This window comes from Phacochoerus africanus, chromosome 3 (assembly GCF_016906955.1).
Source record: "Phacochoerus africanus isolate WHEZ1 chromosome 3, ROS_Pafr_v1, whole genome shotgun sequence".
Lineage (NCBI taxonomy): Eukaryota > Metazoa > Chordata > Mammalia > Artiodactyla > Suidae > Phacochoerus > Phacochoerus africanus.
The window spans coordinates 196,742,192-196,756,333 of record NC_062546.1 but is presented as its reverse complement, the minus strand read 5'-3'; the positions used below and the strand labels follow the sequence as shown (position 1 = coordinate 196,756,333).

The 14,142-nt window shown below is 42.8% G+C and overlaps 2 protein-coding genes across 21 annotated transcripts in view; one reads left to right on the top strand and one right to left on the bottom strand.

Annotated features, from left to right (window-relative positions):
• LOC125123624 (nuclear body protein SP140-like protein) overlaps positions 1 to 2,388 on the bottom strand; it is a 63,640-nt gene extending 61,252 nt beyond the window's left edge. For 4 of the 14 annotated variants that reach the window (XR_007134098.1, XM_047773718.1, XM_047773720.1 and 1 more), the window contains exon 1: positions 1,077 to 1,214. The gene's annotated coding sequence lies outside the window, so the exon portion shown is untranslated. Of the gene's footprint in view, positions 1 to 1,076; positions 1,308 to 2,201 lie in introns of those variants that run through there. The other 10 variants (XM_047773707.1, XM_047773709.1, XM_047773708.1 and 7 more) reach the window with 9 other exon arrangements.
• The window catches only part of SP110 (SP110 nuclear body protein), a 51,260-nt gene continuing 38,257 nt past the window's right edge, over positions 1,140 to 14,142 (top strand). For 6 of the 7 annotated variants that reach the window (XM_047773738.1, XM_047773737.1, XM_047773736.1 and 3 more), the window contains exons 1-5: positions 1,140 to 1,275; positions 4,231 to 4,378; positions 10,568 to 10,736; positions 11,380 to 11,646; positions 13,482 to 13,565. In XM_047773738.1, coding sequence (XP_047629694.1) covers positions 1,256 to 1,275; positions 4,231 to 4,378; positions 10,568 to 10,736; positions 11,380 to 11,646; positions 13,482 to 13,565 — 688 coding nt within the window. In that variant the 5' untranslated portion in view covers positions 1,140 to 1,255. Of the gene's footprint in view, positions 1,276 to 3,917; positions 4,095 to 4,230; positions 4,379 to 10,567; positions 10,737 to 11,379; positions 11,647 to 13,481; positions 13,566 to 14,142 lie in introns of those variants that run through there. The other variant, XM_047773735.1, reaches the window with a different exon arrangement.

Here is a 14,142-nt window from a genome sequence, read left to right as displayed (position 1 = left end):
ATGACGTTTGTTAAATCGCATCGAAATGCACACTTAAGATGATGCATTTTTATACTTCCATCAAATTGAGCTCGTGCCCACGTATGTTAGCCGTGGTTTCAAGGATTCTTAGACTCTAGAACTGTGTTTCCCATCTTTTTTTTTTTTCTGATTTATAAGTGTCCTGTTAGGAGGGGTCCCAAGTACATTTTCAAATCATTGATTTAAGTAAGGTTAAACAGACTTCTTAGAGAAGGATTTCTCACCGTACATATTAGAAATCTTTTTTGTTTTGTTTTGTTTTTGTCTTTTTGCCTTTTCTAGGGCTGCTCCCGCCGCATATAGAGCTTCCCAGGCTAGGGGTCGAATCAGAGCTGTAGCTGCTGGCCTACGCCAGAGCCACAGCAACCCGGATCCAAGCCGCATCTGTGACCTACACCACAGCTCACGGCAACGCCCGATCCTTAACCTACTGAGCGAGGCCAGGGATTGAACCCCAAACCTCATGGATCCTAGTCGGATACGTTAACCACTGAGCCACGACGGGAACTCCACATATTAGAAATCTTTAATAGGATGTTTAGAGGGAGTGTTCCCTGTCTCCCTGCAGCGGCTGTTTTAGAACCTTCTCCTGGCCCCAGTTCTCTCTGGGATCTGCCCACCACCGCAGGATTTAAGTTTCTATTCAGGTTTCTTTTTAAATTTCAGTTTTCTTCGGTAATAATTTTATCCTAAGTATAGGCATTTCTGAGTCACCGCCCCCTTTGTTTTTATTTTTATTTTTTTTAAGTGTGATGATTTCTAGTAAATGGATTCCTTGGTGTAACATCATCATCCCCACAATTAAGTTTAGGGACATTTTCATCACCCCAAAAAGTGTAGGAGGACGAGTCCTAAAGAAACAGAGGTAGGTACAGATGTAAATAGATAGCGTACCCTCCCCCAACCACGTCCTTCGGACCGCATGCCCCCTCCTCACAGTACCCTCCTCCCCAGCTGGGCCACCTCTCAAACCACCAATCCCACGACCCCCAAGTGCCCTGGGAATCTCACAAGTATCGGGAGGTGCAGAGAAGCTGCAAGAACCGAGGTCTTACCTTCAGCTCTTCACAGTCCGCTCAATGCTTTCACTTTCCTTTCCTCGGGAAGCCTGGCCCTCACCCTGAGCCCCAAAGCACAGACTTCCTGTTTTGCCTAACCTACCTCCCTGCCCTGCTCCCAGGCTTCCAGGAGCCATCCTGGGAGAGCCCCTGGACCTGGAAAGGGAAAGGAACAGATGGCAGTCTCAGTATCCAGGTGGGTTTTTTTTTGCCTCGGCTGCTTTATTCAGCTTTTGGTGATTGGCTTCCCCAGGTCCTGTTCTGGCCGCAGCAGCAGGGTGAGGCTCTCTCTCTCTCTCTCTCTGTAAAATTCCGTTTTCCAAAGAGGTAGAGAGGGTGGGTGGGACTTAATAGGAGACTGTTAAAAAGAAGACAGAAGAACAAGGGAAGCAAACACACAACTCCCCCACCCCCAAATTCTAGCCTGTTATTGCAGATGAAGCTTGAGATTTCCTCTGTACTTCCTTGTCCGCGCGCAGTGACCCTGCCTCTGCCCCAACCAGGCAGCTCATTCATTATTCATGGTACAAGGGACCCGAGGGAGCTGGGAACTCGTGGGAAAGAGACAACAAGGAGAGTGCATTTAATTTCCTCTCTCACATATCAACTTCTTAATATTTTTTCCTTAAGCACATTCATGATTATTTTCTTGAAATAAATTCCCAGAGTCAGGGAGATAATCTAGAAACAAATGCAGAGGGACTTTCAGGATGCTGTTAAGCACAGCATTGTGTCAGGCAGACAGTTTGCTTTTTAAAAATGTATTTGTTATGATTACTTTTCCCATTCTTAGTGAATACGCTTTTCAAAAAAAAAAAAATTCCTAGAAGTGGAATTTAAGACTCAAGGGCATACATTTTTTAGGAGATTTGATAAGGATTACTAAGTTAACCTCTAGCAGTGTCTCTGATTATTTTCTATCTTGGCCAGTTTGGTTGGCAAACATGTTATCAGATTGTCTTCGTTTGCCCTGTTCTGACCTGACCTCTAGCAAGTTGCCATGTTTGTCATACATTCATTGTACATTTGACTTAATTTCTTGTTTATGCCTTTCCTTTTCTTTTTCTCGCTGATATTTATCTTTACTTATTGATTTTTAAGATTCTTGTACATAATACAAACCTGAATACTCACGTACGGGACGCAGTATCCTGCACTGGTGAGAAGAGGGGCTTTGGTCAGATGAGTCCGCTTTGCCCCTGAATACCTCGGGCTAGTTAATGAACCTCTCTGTGCTTCACCTTCATCCCTGGCAATTGTAGCAGATGAAGAGTGAGGAACACGGCAGGTGTTTTGCTCAGAATGCTGCAGTAAAATTAGTCATCCGGGGCCCCTTCCTCTTCCTAGCATGTGACCATCCTGACTCTTTCTGGCTCTGAATTGATTTTTGCCCCACATGTCCCGTGCAGATGGTAAACAGCAGACTTTCCCATCTCTTCTCTGTCCTCCAGGATTTCTTCATGATTATAGACCCCCTACGTCTCTTCTTGTGGTTGCCAGTACTGTTGTGGATTATTGTTTTTGATAACATTTTTTTTTTTTCTGTTAAAGTGTTCAGGAATGAGGAAAAAGAGACAGGAGTGCTTAACCTGCCACTGGGATTAAGTCCCTAGAAATAGTCATGAATTATAGTTCAACTTTCTCTTTGACATCAAATGGAAAAATGGGATCCGTGTGTTTCATTCCATAAAAATCTCTAGGTTATTCCATTTTTTGTTACTGCTTTCCCTTTGCTTAACCATTTGTCAAGAGTGTAATAGGTATGTTCGAGTTCCCGTCGTGGCTCAGTGGTTAGCGAATCTGACCAGGAACCATGAGGTTTCAGGTTCGGTCCCTGGCCTCGCTCAATTAGGCTCCGGCGGTGCCGTAAGCTGTGGTGTAGGTCGAAGATGAGGCTTGGATCTGGTGTAGGCTGGCAGCTACAGCTCTGATGAGACCCCTAGCTTGGGAACCCCCATATGCCGCAGGTGTGGCCCTAGAAAAGGAAAAAGATTGGGAAAAAATGTAATAGGTACCTTTTCTAGGAGTTCCTTTCGTGGCTCAGTGGTTAAAGAACCTGACTAGGAACCATGAGGGTGCAGGTTCAATCCCTGGCCTCGCTCAGTGGATTAAGGAACCAGCGTTGCCTGTGAGCTGTGGTGCAAGTCACAAATGAGGCTCAGATCCCATGTTGCTGTGGCTGTGAAGAAGGCCAGCAACTGTAGCTCCGATTTGACCCCTAGCCTGGGAACTTCCACATGCCACAGGTGCAGCCCTAGAAAGCAAAAAAAAAAAAAAAAGAAGAATGTCATGTCATAGGTACATTTTCGGATAATAGCTTACTGACATTTTCTCATGGCCTAAAAATGGTCAATTTTTGTAAATGTCAGCTGGGCAAGGGAAGAGATGCTTGTCTGTTCTGAGATGTGAAATTGATACATTAAATATATCAGGCACCTCACCTTTACTAATCATGCCTTTCACATCCTTCATGTTCTTGTTTATATTAGGCCTGTTTGTAGGCAGAGATTGTAGGTGGTTTTATAAAGTTTCTAAATATTATCAGGTTTCCAACTCTCCACCCATCTTTGGGTGGTCCCTTGGCATGAGCATTGCTAATGTATATACCTTAAGCTGAGTCCCAGTCTTGGTTAGCTCAGTTCACTGTAGCCACAGCTCATGCTTATGACTGTACGCCTGGAACCAGGAAGTCGGAGTTTGTTCCTCTTTAACCACTTTCAAGTTTTGCAGTTTAGGGCAAGTTATTCAACCTCTCTGTGTCTCAGTGCCCTTGGCGGTATAAATAGGTGCAATCAAAATTGAAAGCATTTTGCGAAGACCAAACAAGTATGTAAAACCCTTAGGAAAAAAGTCTGCCGCATGGGAACCAGTCGGTAGATAGTAGCTCTGTTTAATCCTGCCTTAGAGTAACCAGCAGCCCCTTTGGGATTTCAGCATTGTATTATTAGTCACTTTCAGCCTCTGTTGTTGCTGGGCATTTTCACTTCTGCCCATACCCCTGCATCGTTCCAGCAGGTACAGCTTTGCAGACTGCTAAGGGATGCCTTCGGGACCAAAATGCTGGTCTTCAGATGCCTCTGCAGCACAGAGCATGGCTCCCCAAACTCTTCAAAGTCTTTGCTTCTCTTTTTCTCTCGTGCCCCTTTCATAGGAGAATCACCATGACCAGGCCCTTAGAAGAGGCTCTTTTTCAGCACTTCATCCATCAGAAGCTGGAGATTGCTTATGCCATAGATAAGCCATTTCCCTTCTTTGAAGGACTCCGAGACAACAACTTCATCACCGATACCCTATACAGGGTGAGTCACATTGATGGCTTTGCCGTGGCAGCCCCAGCCCACCAAGAATGCCTGACTATTAAGACAATGCCCCAGGCCTTCTAGAACTGGGAAGCCCAGGCTAACATAGCATTAGGGAAAAAAAGGTGTCCAAGGGAGGTGACCTCAAACAAGATGGATTTTTAAAAAGAAAGGTGTTTATACACAGTTCTGGAGGCCAGAAATCTGAAATCAAGGTGTTGACAGGGTTGATTCCTTCTTGAGACTCTGAGGGACCATCCATTTGGTGACTTTCTCTGTCTCCTGGTGGTGCCAGGCATCCAATCCGAGTAATCTGGGCTTATAGAAACATCACTTGATATGCTGTTTCCATCTCTACATCGCCTTCTCCTTTCTGTGTCTTTCCTCTTTCTCTTCTCTTACAAAGACACTTGTCATTGTGATTTAGGGCCCGGGATGATCTCATCTCAGGATGCCTAACTTTATTACCTCTTTTTCTTTTTTTTAATTACTCAATGAATTTTATTACATTTATAGTTGTACAACGATCATCACAATTTTGTAGCATTTCCATCCCAAACCCCCAGTGCATCCCCCACCCCCAAACCTGTCTCAATTGGTAACCGTAAGTTTTTCAAAGTCTGTGTCTGTTCTGCAGAGAAGCTCATTGTGTCCTTTTTCTAGATTCCACATGTTAAGTGATAGCATATGATGCTGGCGTCTCACCGTCTGAATAAATTCACTTAGCATGATAATTTCTAGGTCCATCCATGTTGCTTCAAAGGCTTTTATTTCTTTCCTTTTAATGGCTGAGTAATATTCCATTGTGTATCTGTACCACTTCTTTTTTTTAATTTAATTTAATTTTATTTTATTTTCCCACTGTACAGCAAGGGGATCAAGTTATCCTTACATGTATACATTTTTCCCCCACCCTTTTTTCTGTTGTAACATGAGTATCTAGACATAGTTCTCAATGCTACTCAGTAGGATCTCCTTGTAAATCTATTCTAAGTTGTGTCTGATAACCCCAAGCTCCCGATCCCTCCCACTCCCTCCCTCTCCCATCAGGCAGCCACAAGTCTATTTTCCAAGTCCATGATTTTCTTTTCTGTGGAAAGGTTCATTTGTGCTATATATTAGATTCCAGTTACAAGTGATATCATATGGTATTTGTCTTTGTCTTTCTGACTCATTTCACTCAGTATGAGGGTCTATAGTTCCATCCATGTTGCTGCAAATGGCATTATGTCATTCTTTTTATGGCTGAGTAGTATTCCATTGTGAATATATACCATATCTTCTGAATCCAATCATCTGTTGATGGACGTTTCGGTTGTTTCCATGTCCTGGCTATTGTGAATAGTGCCGCAATGAACATGCGCGTGCATGTGTCTCTTTTAAGTAGAGTTTTGTCCGGATATATGCCCAAGAGTGGGATTGCTGGGTCATATTAGTAGTTCTATGTATAGATTTCTAAGGTACCTCCAAACTGTTCTCCACAGTGGTTGTACCAGCTTACATTCCCACCAACATTGCAGGAGGGTTCCCTTTTCTCCACACCCCCTCCAGCATTTGGTATTTGTGGACTTATTAATGATGGCCATTCCAACTGGTGTGTGGTGATGTCTCGTGGTAGTTTTGATTTGTATTTCTCTAATAATCAGGGATGTTGAGCATTTTTTCATGTGCTTGTTGGCCATCTGTGTATCTTCCTTGCAGAAATGTCTATTCAGGTCTTTTGCCCATTTTTTCCCATTGGGTGATTGGCTTTTTTGCTGTTGAGTTGTATAAGTTGTTTGTATATTCTAGAGATTAAGCCCTTATCAGTTGCATCATTTGAAACTATTTTGTCCCATTCTGTAAGTTGTCTTTTTGTGTTCTTTTTGGTTTCCTTTGTTGTGCAAAAGCTTTTCAGTTTGATTAGGTCCCATTGGTTTATTTTTGCTCTTATTTCTGTTGCTTTGGGAGACTGACCTGAGAAAATATTCATGATGTTGATGTCAGAGAGTGTTTTGCCTGTGTTTTCTTCTAGGAGTTTGATGGTGTCCTGTCTTATATTTAAGTCTTTCAGCCATTTTGAGTTTATTTTTGTGCATGGTGTGAGGGTGTGTTCTAATTTCATTGCTTTGGATGCAGCTGTCCAGGTTTCCCAGCAATACTTTCTAAAATCACAGTTTCAGTTTCAGTACTTGTGATTGATCTGTTCATCTTTTCTATTTTGTCTTGGTTTAGTCTTGGAAGATTATACTTTCCTAAGAATTTGTCCATTTCTTCTAGGTTATCCATTTTATTGGCATATAGTTGCATATATTAGTCTCTTATGATCCTTTGTATTTCCGTGATGTCTGTTGTTACTTCTCCTTTTTCATCCCTAATTTTATTGATTTGAGTCCTCTCTCTTTTTTTCTTGATAAGTCTGGCTAAGGGTTTATCAATTTTGTTGATCTTTTCAAAGGACCGTCTTTTAGTTTCATTGATCTTTTCTTCATTTCTATTTCATTGATTTCTGCTCTGATCTCTATAATTTCTTTCCTTCTGCTAACTTTAGGTCTTGTCTATTCTTCTCTCTCTAGCTTCTTTAGATAAAAAGTTATTTATTTGAATTTTTTCTTGTTTCCTGAGGTAGGCTTGTATTGCTATAAACTTCCCTCTTAAACTGCTTTTGCTGCATCCCATAGGTTTTAGATTGTTGTATATTTGTTGTCATTTGCTTCTAGGTATTTTTTAAATTCCTCTTTGATTTCTTCAGTGATCCATTGGTTGTTTAGTCTCCATGTTTTTGTGTTTTTTGCAGTTTTTTTCTTGTTGTTGATTTACAGTCATATAGCATTGTGGTCAAAAAAGATGCTTGGTATAATTTCAATTTTCTTAAAGTTACCAAGGCTTGATTTGTGACCCGGAATGTGGTGTGCACTTGAGAAGAATGTGTATTCTGCTGCTTTTGGATGGAATGTCCTATAAATATCTGTTACGTCCATCTGGTCTAATGCTTCATTTAGGGCCTGTGTTTCCTTGTTGATTTTCTGTCTGGATGATCTGTCCATTGCTGTAAAGTGGGGTGTTAAAGTCCCCCACTATTATTGTGTTATTGTCAATTTCTCCTTTTAAGGTTGTTAACAGTTGCCTTATATATAGAGGTGATCCTATGTTGGATGCATGTATATTTACAATTGTTATGTCTTCTTCTTGGATTGATCCTTTGATAATTAGGTAATGTCCTTCTTTGTCTCTTATAATATTCTTTAAATCCTGTTTTGTCTGATATGAGTAATGCTGCTCCAGTTTTCTTTTGATTCCCATTTGCATGGAGTATTTCTTCCATCCTCTCACTTTCAATTTATAAGTGTCTCTAGAAGTGAAGTAGGTCTCTTTAAGACAGCATATATATAGATCTTGTTTTTATATCCGTTCTCTTTTGGTGGGGGCGTTTAGTCCATTTACATTTATGGTAATTATTGATATTTATGTTCTTATTGCCATTTTATTATTAACTGTTTTGGATTTTGTTTTGTTGCTCTTTTTATTCCCTTCTTCCCTTGTTCTCTTCTCTTGTGGTTTGATGACTATCTTTAGTGTTGTATTTAAATTGATTTTTCTTATTTGTGTGTATGTCTCTTATAGATTTTTGGTTTGCAGTTACCCTGAAGTTTTGACATAGGATTGTAAATATATACATGAGATTGTTTTAAGTTGTTGGTCTCTTAATTGCAAGAGCATCTCCAGTGTCCTGCATTTGTACCTTCCTCTTCTTACAATTTCTGATTTTGGCAGCATATTTGTACATGGATGATTTCCTACCTTTACTGTATATATGATTTTACTGGTGAGCCTTGTCACTTTCAGTATTTTTTTTTTCTAGTTGTGGCCTTTTATTTTCTGCCTAGAGACGTTCCTTTAGTAAAGGAAAGCTGGTTGTAAAGCTGGTTTAGTGTTGCTGAATTCTCTTAGATTTTGCTCATCTGTAAAGCTTTTGATTTCTCCTTCCAATTTGAATGAAAACCTTGCTGGGTAGAGTAATCTTGGTTGTAGGTTTTTTCTTTTCATCATTGAAGTATATGGTGCCACTCCCTTCTGCCCTGCAGAGTTTCTTCTGAAAAATCTGCCAGTTACCTTATTGGGGTTCCCTTGTGTGTTATTTGTTTCTTTTCCCCAGCTGCTTTCAATGTTTTCTCTTTGTCTTTAATTTTGGTCAGTTTGATTAATATGTGCCTCAGGATGTTCCTCCTTGGGTTTATTTTATATGGTCACTCATCGTGCTTCCTGGATTTGAGTGAGTTTTCCTTTCCCATGTTAGGGAAGTTTACAGCTATTATGTCTTCAAATATTTTTTCTGTCCCTTTCTCTCTCTTTTCCTTCTGGCACCCCTATAATATGGATGTTGGTGCATTTAGCATTGTCCCAGAGTTCTCTTAGACTGTCCTCATTTCTTTTAAATCTTTTTTTTTCTGTTTTCTATAATGCATCAGTGATTTCCACTAGTCTATCCTCCACACTGCTTATTCATTCTTCTTCCTCCTGTATTTTGAGTTGCTTCTAATGGATTTTTTATTTCAGTTATTGTATTTTGCATCTCTGCTTCCTTAAGCTTTAAATATTGTATTTATTTGCTCAGTGTCTGCTATAATTTATCAGTCTTTGCCTCCAGCTTATTTCCAATGTTTTCAGTCATCTTCATTATCATCGGTCTAAAGTCTTTTCCTGGAGACTGATGATCTCCAGATCACTTAGCTGTTTTTCTGGGTTTTTTTCCTTGCTCCCTTATCTGAGTTATAGTTCTCTGCCTTTTCATTTTGTATAGGTTTTTGGTGTGGTCTCCTTTTTGTAGACAATAGAGTTGTAGCCTCTCTTTCTTCTAATGTCTGCCCCCACCTCTTCTGCAAAGACCCTTTTTCCACAAAATGTTACTTTCATAGGTTTCAAGGAGACATATCTTTGGATATGAGGGGGCCTCATTTAACCCACTAAGGGCACCATCCCAACCCCTAACCCACTCATCAGGGAGGATCCTTGGCCCACTAATCTAAATAAGACCCCCTCGTTATTCTTCCTCATGGCAATCCATGCTTTCTCTTCACAACAGTTCTATCAATAGTAATTGGCATTGTAAATCAATTATACTTCAATAAAACTTTGAAAAATGAAAAAAATAGTAATTGCCTATTTAGTTTGTGTTTATTATTTAATGACCAGCTTCACCCAGCAGTGTTCCTCCCCCAACATGAATGACATCATGTTGGTTTTATCTGTTGCTAGGTACCCAAGGTACCTAGTTGGTGCTCAGTAAGTATTTTGCCATCAATTTCTTCCTGCTATGTTTCTCCTTCTGGTCATCCTCTCTTCACAAGTGTTTCTCTAAAATTTCCCATTTAGGCCAAGTCCAAGAGAGAGGGAAAGAGAGGGCAGAGGCTAAGAAGCAATCCCCAGAATTGCCACTGTGACCAATGTTAGATCCACTGCTGAAGAGTCCTTCCCACAGCTTTGCAGAATTAATTACACAGTAGCACCCCCCCCCTTTCGTTTTTTGGTCTTTTTAAGGCCACACCTGTGGCATATAGAAGTTCCCAGGCTAGGGGTCAAATCGGAACTCCAGCTGCTGGCCTACACCACAGCCACAGCAACATAGGATCCAAGCTATGTCTGTGATCTACACCACAGCTCACGGCAACGCTAGATCCTTAACCCACTGAGCAAGGCCAGGGATTGAATCTGCATCCTCATGGATACTGGTCAGGTTCATTACCACCGAGCCACCACAGGAACTCACAGAGTAGCAGCCCTTGATTCCCCTTTCCTTTCTTAACATTTATTTCTTCCCTCAAATATCCCAAAAATAAGGTTCACAAAAAAATGACTTATTTTTAAAGAAGACTAGGTGTTGCTTTGACTGTGGTGTAGGCCCAGAGCTACAGCTCTGGTTTGACCCCTAGCCTAGAAACTTCCATATGCTCTAGGGGATGTCCTAAAAAGAAAAAAAAAAGACTAAATTATTTATTCCTGTGACTAACCACCCAAATACATGTGAAGCTCCAAAAGTAAACATGTGGAACTATGATTTCTCTAGGTTAGAGAATTTGAGTATACGATTTGCATTAAATTCCTTCTGCAGAGAAAATCACTTTCTTCAAGCTTGGAAAACCACAAAAGCTGAAATAAACTTCCACTCCAGTTTATAACCATTTATGATAATCCTCCATTCCATTTTTTAAGGAATCATTGGAAGCCTGTAGAAATCTGGTCCCTGTATCCAGAGTAGTATACAACATCCTCACCAAACTGGAGAAGACCTTTAGCCTGTCCTTTCTAGAGGTGCTGTTTGGCCACATCAACCTTTATGAGTACCCAAGCCTGACGGCAGTTTTCAAAAGCTTCAAAAATGGTATGAGACCTCGTGAATGAATATCTTTGGGGCTATAGAAGCATGAGATAAATGGCTATGCTAAAAGTTGGGGCTGGTTTCTCACATGAAGGTGAGATTGGCTTTGTACGCAGGGATTTCATTTTCTCTAATTTTTCTTTTGTTTGGGCTTCAGAATTTAGACAATTCTGTACAATGACATAATTTTAAATGCTGTTCCTCTTTTAAGAGAGAACCATCTCGCACATCCCTGGAGCAAATAAGAGAAACTATAAATTCCTTCATACGGGATGTTAGGTCCTCTCTCTGTTCTGATTTCTGCTCATTTCTGCAGACTCGGTGTCTGTGCCTCCTCACCTGGCACCCTGTGATCTGGCTACACAGAACTTCCCTCCCTCCTGCCCTGTACTCCAGGCCCTTTTTTTTTTGATGTGCGAAACCCCTTTGGTATTAAATCTGAGGTTGGAAGCAGTTGTGAGAGCATTAAATGTCCAAACCAAAGACAGAAAATGTGAAAGGGTCACAAAAGTGGACTATGATGATGAGTCAATTCCACGCATCTGTGAGGGACCAACTCCATGCCCCCGTCCTATTGCACATCAAATAGCATCCCCTCCCCCAAACACATCCAAGGTACTGATGTGTGTTCCTTCGTGGTTCCCAGTGGTCACTTCCCACAGAGGGTGGAGCAGAAGCGCAGCTGCCCCTCAGGAAGCCCCAGCCAGCACAGCAGAAAGGAGCTCCGTCCGGCCCTTGCTGCCATTGCCTGCCTGCCAGGGGCCCCCACCCAGTGGCCCGTCCTTGGTGCCCAGTGTCAGTGAGCCCGCAGCACCCGTCCAGCCCAGCACTGAGACCCTGCCCAAGCCACCCAGCCCTGCTGGCCTCGCCAAGACCCCCCCGGGAATCATCCAGGAAGGAAGGCTCACTCCAGGTGAGAAACAAACTTGTCCAGCACCTGTGCATCCCCAGCTTGGTGAGCCTCTGGCGCCAGAGCCCCAGGCCCCCCTCTTTTCGTTGATCTGCTCCTTCCTGTGCACCCCCTATCATACACAGCCCTTTTAAGAGGGATTAAGAGCACTGTCAGGGGCATGGATAAGGCTTAGCGCCCAGAACACCTGCTTCCCACTCCTGGGACAACTCGACCTTCTGCCCTTGGCCCTTGGCACCCTGACCACCCCTGATGTTTTTACCACTCACTCTCCTCCCTGACACCCTGGCCTTGTAACCAGTGACTTTTCTTCTTGTCTTTAATGACCAATGGCAACTGAACATCCCAAGTTGTGGATGAAGTTCACAAGAGATGCCTGCCCTTCCTCTGGCCTGTGCAGGGCAATGATGCTTGGGGATGACTTGCCCTATTTGAGGTCACTGTGAAGAGAGAATATACATCCGCAAACCATGTGGGCTGCAGCAGGGACTCCAGGGCAAAGAACGGGTGCGACAAGGAAAAAGAAATGGGGTCGGGGGGAAGACTAGCACTGGCTCGGCTCAGGACCTCTTGTCAGGCGTGCAGTCACCAGTTTGATGCTGTGCTATCCAAGAGCCCTGCTAAACCAACCCTCAAAACACACTGTTCTGAACTGACAGGTAACTTGTGCAACACACACATCCTCAGCACTTACCCATTCCTCGCCCTCTGACGACAGGACCTTTCCGTTCCAACCATATTCATTTTTATATGGTTTGGATTCGATACATGATGTTATTGAACTTATTAGAAAAAATACTAAAAATGTTTAAAGGTCTGCTGGACCTGATTTAGCTCCTAAAATTGTGTCAATTTTCTCCCCCAACCATCAGTATAAAGGATTCTGATTACAATGCAGCAACATGGATGCAACTAGAGGTTCTCATACTAAGGGAAGTGAGAGAGGAAGACAAATACCACATGATATCAGTTACATATAGAATCTAAACTATGGCACAAATGAACTTATCTACAAAACAGAAATGGACTCGCAGACACAGAGAACAGACTTGTGGTTGTCAAGGGGGAAATGGGAGGGAATGGGATGAATGGGCGTTTGGGGTTAATACATGCAAACTATTACATTTACAATGGATAAGCAATGAGGTCCAGCTGTACAGTACAGGGAACTATATCCCGTCTCTTGGACTGAACATGGTGGAAGATAATATGAGAAAGGGAGTGTGTGTGTTTATATATATATATGACTGGGTTACTTCGCTGTACAGCAGAAATTGGCACAACATTGTAAATCAAATAGACTTTAATTTATAAAATGTAACTGTAGGAGTTAACATTGTGGTGCAGCGGAAACTAATCCGACTAGGAACCATGAGATTGCGGGTTCAAGCCCTGGCCATGCTCAGTGGGTTAAGGATCCAGCATTGCCATGAGCTGTGGTGTAGGTCACAGACACGGCTCAGATCTGGCACTGCTTGTGGCTGTGGTGTTGGCCGGCAGCTGGAGATCCGATTCGACTCCTAGCCTGGGAACCTCCATGTGCTGCAGGTGCAGCCCTAAAAGAAGAAGAAGAAAAAAAAAATAACTTTAGAATATCATTGGCACTGTCAAAAATAGTACCAGGGGATCTGAGGTCTCCAATACTGAGCATAGAGCCCTCTTTGGTCCAAACATTTTCTCCACTCATCTAAAAAACATCACCCAAGTAAAGTTAACATAATCACAAAGCCATCACTTTTACCAGCTGGAATAGTGGAATTGATTGCTTCTCTTCCTCTTACCTCTGGTCTTTGCTTATGGGTCTTGGGATCTGAAATTCCTTGTCTTCCTCTGCTCAGTGTCCAGCGACAGCCTGATCCTCCAGACAGAAGATAAAGAAGACACCCCAGAGGTGTCCTGCACCCCCTCAGGCTCCGCACCAGGTAACCTTGGTTTGGACAACGTGGGCTCACCTTGGCTTTCGCATCTACATGAGCAGGAGCCATGGATGTTCTAGGCACAGCGCTTTCCTCTCGGCTCTCCACGACCATCTTGGTCCAGCTGCTCTCCCTGCCCTTGGGAGCCTGGACCCTGAAGGGAGACGGCATCCCCAGGGAGGGGGAGGGGACCGAGGCTGGGAAAGGTGGCCCAGGAGAGGCACCAAGGGAGAGGGACAGGAACCCCATTAGTACCAGCCAGACCGAGATGCCAAACACCACTAGGGGTCTTCAAAGGGAGAGCATTCATCAGCCAGGGAGCAGGTTGGGGCAGGAACCTGGAGGAAGGGACAAGGGACCAAGTCCAGGCAGGCCACTCCCCGAGGCCACTTCAATAAGGTAAAGCTCTAAGCTACTCCTTCCAAATGCAAAGCAAACAAACACAGAGTGGCCCTAATGCTGAATCCGTGCCCCAGACAAAGATGGGCCTCCTTCCCAGCCCCCATCCTGACACTGGGGAACTTTCACATTCAAGTCTCATCATTTTTACATCGGTTGGATTTTTAAGATATTTAAATAATTT